The sequence below is a fragment of the Trifolium pratense genome, linkage group LG1, assembly GCF_020283565.1.
Source record: "Trifolium pratense cultivar HEN17-A07 linkage group LG1, ARS_RC_1.1, whole genome shotgun sequence".
NCBI classification, from domain to species: domain Eukaryota; kingdom Viridiplantae; phylum Streptophyta; class Magnoliopsida; order Fabales; family Fabaceae; genus Trifolium; species Trifolium pratense.
Genome location: NC_060059.1, coordinates 1,441,433 through 1,450,523, shown reverse-complemented (window position 1 = coordinate 1,450,523; position 9,091 = coordinate 1,441,433). Strand labels below are relative to the sequence as shown.

At 34.1% G+C, this 9,091-nt stretch overlaps 1 protein-coding gene across 1 annotated transcript; it reads right to left on the bottom strand.

The window, feature by feature from the left end:
- Nucleotides 1–1,379: 1,379 nt before the first annotated feature.
- LOC123924492 (serine/threonine-protein kinase STY46-like) lies at nt 1,380–8,738 on the bottom strand. The gene is made up of 15 exons (XM_045977402.1): nt 8,443–8,738; nt 7,875–7,989; nt 6,519–6,619; nt 6,184–6,346; nt 5,799–5,909; nt 5,403–5,453; nt 5,136–5,311; nt 4,918–5,025; nt 4,471–4,544; nt 4,182–4,357; nt 3,912–4,007; nt 3,067–3,147; nt 2,922–2,975; nt 2,677–2,811; nt 1,380–1,929 (listed from the first exon to the last, which is right to left on the bottom strand). The coding sequence occupies exons 1-15, from the start codon at nt 8,661–8,663 to the stop codon at nt 1,855–1,857; spliced, it is 1,737 nt and encodes a 578-aa protein (XP_045833358.1). The 5' UTR covers nt 8,664–8,738; the 3' UTR covers nt 1,380–1,854.
- Nucleotides 8,739–9,091: the final 353 nt, after the last annotated feature.

Genomic DNA, 9,091 nt, shown 5'->3' with positions numbered 1-9,091 from the left:
TTCTTGAGGCGAATTGGTACCTTTTCCAGAATTAACAAATTCTCAAGTGAGTTATTGGAACAGCTTCTCATGAGCTCTACATTCACATTCAAGGTTTAACTTTCATTTGTGCAGTGCAGCACGTAGCGAGATAGATGCGTTATTAAAATGGATATCATCATTCCTTGCCATCCATATAGTATGGAAAATATTAATGATGGCAGTTGTAGCAAAAGGTCCAAAATCTGCGAATCCCAAGCTGGATTGCAACTATTAAAAACCATACTCACCTCAGTTGTGTCGAAATGATGCTGGAAAATATCGTCGAGCTGTTTCCACATTGCATCAGCAAAAGGGCAGTGGAGGAAAATATGAGGGTTGTTCTCTGCAGATACACAAATAGAAACCATCGTGCAACCGCGTTTCATCAAATTCTCATCGGTTGACATTTTCTCATACAAACAACGCCAAAGGACAAAGGAATTCGAAGGAGGGATATGATTATACCAATAAGAAAAGTTCCAGATATTAGCAGGAGGGGCTGGCTGGGAAGAGAAAATTATACGCAATACTGAATGTCAAACTTCCGTTGACAGCTTCCTTTCAAACTAATTTGTCATCAAATAGAGTTTCATAAAATTTCTGACCAAAAAACAATAATAATTGAAGAATTTATGACCAAAAAACAGAACTACAACCATAAAACACAAAGAAGACTAACAAATGGACATAGTACTGTTACAAGAAACATGAATTCATGAGATGAACAAAATGAACGCAATGAAACAAACGGACCAAACAACAAATGAAAAAGATAAACACAATTTCCAAAGACGGATATGTCATCTGAAAATAACATTATAGTTGCATGACATATTTGTATAGATCAAATAGGATAATACCATAAAAAAATGTGCAAATGAACTGCTTAAAACTAGTTTAGGAATGTCCCCGTAAACTTAATTCAGTTGGTAGGGACATCGCCCTATATATGCAGGAGTCTGGGTTCGAACCCGGTTACTCCACTTATTCACCTTTAAGATAGATTTTCTAGCCACTGAGCTACTTGAACAAAAAAAAAAAACTAGTTAAGAAACTGATATTATTGTTTCAAAAAAAAAAAAAAAACTGATATTATTAACTTTGCCTCTACATTATATATCAATTAGATTTTTAATGCAATTTAAATATGCGGTTTATTATATTTAGTAAATAATTAATAAATATAATAAAGTGACGTAACTCATTACTCACCTACTTATATAATTAGCAATAATTTTAATTGTTCAAATATACATAATATTCGTTAATCATCCAAAGTGTGTTAAAATGTGCAAAATTCCAGGATTTCAAATACGCATGATATTCAAAATGTTATACTGAGAGAAAACAAAAACAACTTAAAGATCTAAATCGTCGAGGTGCTGACTGTAACATGACCTCAATCCTTCCTCATCCATTTCATGAATACATATTGTTTATCCAATTCCAAACACGTCTTTCATGACTCGTGTTAACAAAGATTACAATTAATTGATTAGAAGCCTCAAGATCCATGCAGTTAACTGGAAAAACGTCTACTATCATAATTAATTAGCAACATTTAGCTGAAAAGAGGCATCACTGATTTTACATTATGCATTCATGATATCATGACCTCTTTTTTACAGATAAAAAAAACATCGTAAAACTAAGGAATGTGTAACTAGTCATTTTCAAAATGCTTATATCGTGAGAAATTAAATCTAATCTATCTAATATAAAAACAATCAGATATTATGAAGAAAACTGTACATGTCAATGTAAAAAAAGTGAAATGGCCACTATGGTTGATCCTATCTATAACAAAGACGTGGATGTCATCGGTTCAAAAACTTAGTGATGACCTCGTCTGAGGACAGACAGGAATCCTCCGGATTTGTCCTTGCGCCCCTCTCCTTCATCTCCAACCTGTTCCACATTACATATGAAGTTTTTACCGATGTCGCCGACATTTGCAATATTACATAATAGTACATAGCAAATCATACGAGCAATTGGATTCAAGCTTTCTTTTTTTTCAAATGCAGCCTATAAAACTCAACCCCTTTCCGGTCCCTCTGTTTTATGCGAATAATAAGGTATCATATTGATGTGATGCAGTGTTAGTGCCATAAGGTGCACACGTGCACATACACTTATAGATGTGTGTCGCAATCCCAACTAGTTTTGGGAGGGGAGGGCTTTGGGGAGTTTTTTTTTCTTCATAATACAAAATCCTTTGTATTGGAGGGTTTTTGAAGGCATAGATAAATTCTTCTTATTCAATCTATATTGTTATAATACACTACAAATTAAAAATATAATAATAATTGGCATTCATTTATCGTTCTCTACAAAAACCCTCAAAAAAGGTAGAAGATTTCTCTCTTTTTTCTTATACTTCCCTCCCGTAAATTTAACATCTAATGCCAATGATCATGACTTGTGCAGCATGGACATGTACGTGCAAGTATATTGCATAGTATAATAAAAGATGTGTCTGACTAATACTAGTACACTATACAATCATATATGGATAACTAAGATTATTTTACTTTAATATAATCTTGACTGTTTAGTTATGTTGTATCGGTGACCTTCTCGTGTGAGAGCTACTTTGACATGACAAACTCCCTATATGCATAAAAGGTAAAACATAAAGTGACCTTTTTATACCTCCTTAGCCAACTGCTGCAGGATCTCGATGATTTCAGAGAAATCGGGTCTTAAAGTTGGATCTTGCTGCCAAGACGTCTCAAGAATTTGAACAAACTTTGTGTTGGTGCCCTTGGGGATGGTGGGCCGTAAACCCTGAAATCCATTTAAAGTTATGGTAACATAAATTCTTTAAACAACATACGTCCAGAAGCAAGGACACATTATCTTTCAGCTTATTCTACCAACCGAATTAAAAGAATTACCTTCTGAACCACTCCTATTGCTGCCTGTAGAGGGGTCAAATATTCGTATGGAAGCTGACAACAGAAACACATTAGTTTACACGAGAGGTTAATATTGGAATAGCCATAAGGTAGAAGTAGCACTAGCAGTACAAATAAGCTATACCTTCCCAGTGAGCAACTCCCATAAAACAACTCCAAAACTAAATACATCTGCCTTGTGATCATATGGCTTGTGTTCTATAACCTTCAATACAGAGTAATCATGGTAAGAAAATACTACAGGATAAATAATCTCTCTCATCTACCTTCGCCACCAGAAAATATTTAAAGAGAAGAAAAGCCGATAGAAAAACATATTTTAGTCGGCAAATACTGACATTCAGGGCATGGGTTTGTCAAACCTCCCAGTTTTCCATTAAAACCAGCAATGAACAAACATTTCAGCTTATCAAACTACAGCTACTAGATATTAAAAGAGTTAATACTATAATTTTACCCTATATTTTTTCTACTAATAATTGGAACACATTCGTTATTCGATAGTATAAATATAATGCTGCAGTAATCTTTTAACCCACACTATACGCAGAAATACAATTTTATCGCACAACACGCAAGATGTTGATAGTTAGGGGTCAACTTAGGTGTGCGAGATTGAGTTGAACAGGGAAAAGATAACAAAGAAAGTCAAAACTGAACACTTCAGAACAATGTTTACTGTACATAATAAGATGATTGGCAGTATACTTTGCTAAAGTCGATATGAGAACATGTCTGGAACCTAAGTGGCTCATGAGTCATGAGTAATGTCAACATTTTCATTTGTTTTATATTTCTAGAAGGACAAAACTATTAAAAATCATCAAATTAATAAACATAACCACTTAACTTTTATTAAGAATAAAAGTATAAAACAACTAATCCTCAAAAGACAACAGGCCTTGAAAAGGCCAGCAAGATCATGTAAATTATTAGAACAACCTAATGATAATACTATGAGAAGTTTACCTCAGGAGCCATCCAACGATATGTCCCAGTTTCTGCTGTCATAACTCCGGACTGAGTTTTCACTCTAGCAACCCCAAAATCGGCGACCTTTACAACCTGTGATGGAACACATACAACTTTCATTTCTATAACCTGATTTATGTTATTCAACATGATTATCCATGCATATGGTGTGTTGTGTCCTGTGTGTGTGTGAGAGAGAGAGGGTCGAGATCAAACTAAGTAGTATTGTATTGGATCAGACCATATATAAAATTAGAGGAAACATACACCATTTTCATCCATCAAAAGATTGGCAGTCTTCAAGTCTCTATGGATTATGTTATGTTGGTGCAAGTAGTTCATTCCTTTAGAAACATCAATTGCAACTTTGAGCAGGGTAGGAAATTTGAAAAACCCTTTCTGCTTATGTAGGTAGTCATACACACTTCCACCAGACATAAACTCTGACATTTTAAAAGAAAACAATGCTTATAATGGGGATAACCGTTGCTAAATAGTATTTAAGATCACGTCTATTCAATTATTATACTTCATAATGCATTTCACCGGATTTCACCTGTAACTATGCATAAGCGTGGGGGCTTGGTACATGCTCCCATGAATTGCACAACATTCTTGTGTCGAACCTTTCTGCAAGTTCCATCAGCAAGTTTATATATGCATACTTTTTTAAAATGAAAACACAACTAAAACCAATTTGAATTTTGTAAAAATTTCCCTCCTAAAAAAGGAAAAATTAGTGAATAAGCCAGCTACATTAAAAGTTCAACATATGATGACTAGAACCAAGAAACTAGATAAGAATGCAGATATTATATGTTCTTGTAGGCTTGTAGCTCATCCACCTTTGACCTTACTAGAAATGATTTGTGCCATTTTTTTAGATAATTTTGCCATCTTAATAAGCATACTTTTTGACATTATTAAAACATGCAAAATACTATCTCAATAAACAAGTAGGTCGACTACAATTGATAAATATGAGCAAATTTAATACACATACCTCATGATGTAGACTTCCTGAGCAAACTCTTTCTGCATTTCTGAACTTACATGCTCAGCCTTAAGAACTTTGATGGCTACTTCCTGACTACAATATGTACCTTTAAATCTGATTTAATTTAAAGAACTGGTCAAATAAAATTGAAATTATATATGCGCTTACTGAAAATGTCTGTGAAACTAACACAAATGCATAATTCTAGATCGCTATGTACTTACAGTTCACCGTATGACGCAGCTGCAATTTGAGTTCCATATTTCAAATGTTTTGGATCTATTTCCCAAACATCTGTCCCATCGTTTGGAATTGTCAAATGATCCAGTCCATTTTTCATCCTTGCTTGATCTCGCTCATCAACAGATGATATTGATTGATGACTGGACCTCTCAAGTCTCTGAAGGTGGTCGATAAGAATTCAATTACCCAATGTTTTCAAATTTACTATATAGCTGTCATCTAGAAACAGAGAAAATGGCCAGAGTTACCTCAATCTTCAAGACTTCTTTTTCCAAAGTTTCTTTTAGCTTCTCTGTTTCCTGTTTTCAAACCAAAAATAATCAAAGAAAGCCCCATTAGCTAAGCCTTTTGAAAATACTTAGACAATATTAAGAGCATGAAACTGATGGCAGACAGTGACATAACAAAGTATTCTAGAATACAATAAAAGCAGATTCGAGTCAGTCTGGTTGATAAGCCGGTGCTTGTGAACTGAAATATGGAGTTGTAACATAGTTTAAATGAATATGAATTCTAATATTATCTATTTCAAGATAAGTATAAGGGTCAATGGCATTATATTTTGAAAGAAACTGCTCACTTTTATTCCAATATGTATCCATCCCAACAAACTGGTAACGATAACAAAATGATCACCAACATACCTCATAGGGCCATCCTTCAACAACAAACACATCTAAAGAGTAACCATCATTTGTGGAAAAAGCATGTGCTTCTTGGATGTTCAGTCCAACCTCAGCAAGCAAAGCAGTTAACTGCAGAAGAAACCACACCTTTGAGATGCTCTCATTTATCACACAAGGTTCAAAGTTAGTCCTAATTAAGTTTACATAAGTAGGATGACTGTGTGTAGGTTAGGGTTGAATGCCTGTGCCAGCCGAGTCAAATGTTGTCTCAACCATTAATCGTGAATTTCAGTAATATATGAACCAAAATTGATGAACTCCAAATTTGTGCTACTTGTTTAGGAATAAGCCATAAGGAGGTTTTAATATGCATAATATTTTGATAAGGAAAGTTATCACATACCTGGCTGAGAAGCTTTGGCTTGTCATCTGTTGAGAAGGTGATTTCATGCATGGGCCTACTGTCATGCAAAGATCGCTCCTCTTCTAAGTCATTGGAATCATTTTCTTCAAGAGCCAGTGCTTCAAGATTAGGAGAAGAACCAAAAGCAGGAGGTGGATGTATACTACCGACAAATAAAAAAGAGAAAACAGAATCAGAATTTCATATTACAGCCATTAAGCCCATGAACTAGAATAATTGGTGGTGCGTTACACACAGCTATTACTTGAGCTTTATGATAAGAGCACCCAAAAAGTTCACTTTTTATGAAATGAGGATAAGTGAGAAAATGATACCCCTGTCTGCTTGAGTACTTCAAAGAGCTTTGAACAGAATCCTCGCCAGGAGCATATGATTGGAAAGTGTCGGGTGTGTTCTCATCTGATGAGGAATGAAGCTGCACCAAAATTCCAATGCCAAAATGATATTGTCCACATGTAACAAAGAAAATGATATGAACCATACCACTCAAGATACAAAAACTGAAACTGAGAAGAACTTGAATACCACGGGGGAAAGCCGTGATCTTTATAATTCAGATGTAAGATAGAAAAATATTTGAATACTTAAAAAGAGACAATTCAACCAGAGTACCAGACAAATGCAGTTTGATCTTTGTGAAAGAAAATATTCAGACATACTGATGACACGTCAACAAAAGAAATCTGTAAGAGATTTTCCTCAACTACAAAGCTAGTATACTAAAAGTGGCTCAAATGAATCATCAACAATGCTGTATGAAAACAAGTTGAAACTCAAAATGTGCTATATTTCTTCGGTCAAGGAGGTGATGAGAAATTCAAGGCATGCTGATTATAGTACTCCAGCATCATATATCATACACGTACATCATAATTATTAATTGTGCTCATGAGGACAAACCCAAACCAAGACTCGTATGTTGAAAGTAAAAGTACATCTTATTTCACAGTTACAAGTAAGTGTTTAAAAATTGACTTGAATTTCCTAATATGAGTAACCATTCTTTTTTTCACCTCAGTTTACACCTTCTCACCACTATACCTAATAAATTTAACTTCAAATCACATATAAAGCAGAAACACAATTGGAGTATGGTATGCTAATATGGTTGTGGTACGGCAAGATAATGAACTGTGACAGATATGTTACTGCTTTAATGACTCTTATGAATTTGTATTTCAGCTGCATGTGAAAGAAAACTTCTCATTCAAGACTTGAGAGTCTAGGCAGAAAAAAAAATCTACTTGAATAAACTATAATTAATTCACAAAATAAATAAGTTCCAAAGGGTGTGCTGCAACTTCATTAAACTTAAAATGCTTGACTTTGTTAAAGCACATAGGTATTAGTATTACACGCAATCCCTGATTGGAACATGTCCATTTAAAATGGTAATCCTCCACCAAGAATGAAATGAACCACTTGTCAATAAAACACAGCAAAACAACAATGCTGCACGCTATGAAGCACAGATACTCCACAAGAACACGACACATATGATTACAATGACTTCTGTCATTTTCTCAAATTATTATCGGTGTTGACGTCTCAGTGTTCGTGTTTGTATCCATGCTTCATATGCCGCACCACACGAAAGCACTAAGAAATGAAAACTACAAAAATTTGAAATTAATAGCATGCAGAACAGAACACTGCAAGGGTCAAGTTACCTGAACTAAGCGAATTTCAATTTGAGGTCTATTAGCAGGATCATGTGCTAAATGTAGTAATCTCTTATGCATAAGAACATCTTCTGCCCTTTCCACATTCACATCTAACGCATACCTGCATTACAGAATACCCTCAAATTCAAATCTCTCTCCAAAACTCAAAACCAAAAATATTTTAAAAATATATTCAAATAAAACAAAAATTTAAAATTAAAACACGTAAACCTAATCAACAATACTAAATCATCAACTAAATGAAATCATAAAAATCAACGAAGCCAAAGCCAAAGCCAATTATCAAGATTCAATATATTGCATGCACACGGTTTATAGAGAATAACAAAAAATCACTGTTAATCGATTCCACTTGATAAATTCACGCTTAAAACGAAATGAATCCACTGCAAAAACCTCAAATAATTACATAAACATAATCACAAAAATTCACAAAAATAAAATAAAAGAAGATTCACACAAAAAAAAAAAGAAAAAACACACGAACGAGAAGAATAAAAAAGCTGTAAAAAGATAGTTATAGAGATGCGAAGAGAAAATGCGAGGAAATGACCGTGAAGGAAGACGGTTGAAGTGAGCCCAAAGCTGATCGCTGAAGCCAGGTTGCATAGCTTCTTCGTTGCCGGAATCGTTAAGACGACGGAGAATTTCATTGTATACTTCGAGTTTCTGGCGGTGATGACGAGTTTGTCCAGGAATTGATGAAGAAGAAGACGTGCGGTGGTGAACTCCGCTGCCGCAGGTTTCGTTGTCTTCCATCGCCACCGTCACCATCGAAGGAGCGAACAATAACGATATAATGCGTTGCGTTTCACGTGAAATAACCAAATTTTCGCTTTTATTGTGATGCTGAATGAAGGAGAGAATGGTCCATTCGTTATAAATAAATACTGTGAATTGTTGTAAAATATCAAAACATTTAATTTATTTAATTTTTGATAAGATCAAAACATTTAATTTAATTTAAAAATTAGACTAGATGGATAAACACGATTTTAATTTTACATTTTCTAACAAAAATAAATACACAATTATAATCTAAGTATATCTTATCATGATGTCTTTATATATTATCGGTTAATCAAATAATTTGATGATTTATTGTTAGTTAAGTAATTTAGTAGTTAGGAATTTCATTTCATTTTAAAATAAATGAGTAGCGTGTTTAGGATTCTAATTACAATCCCTACATACATAACTAT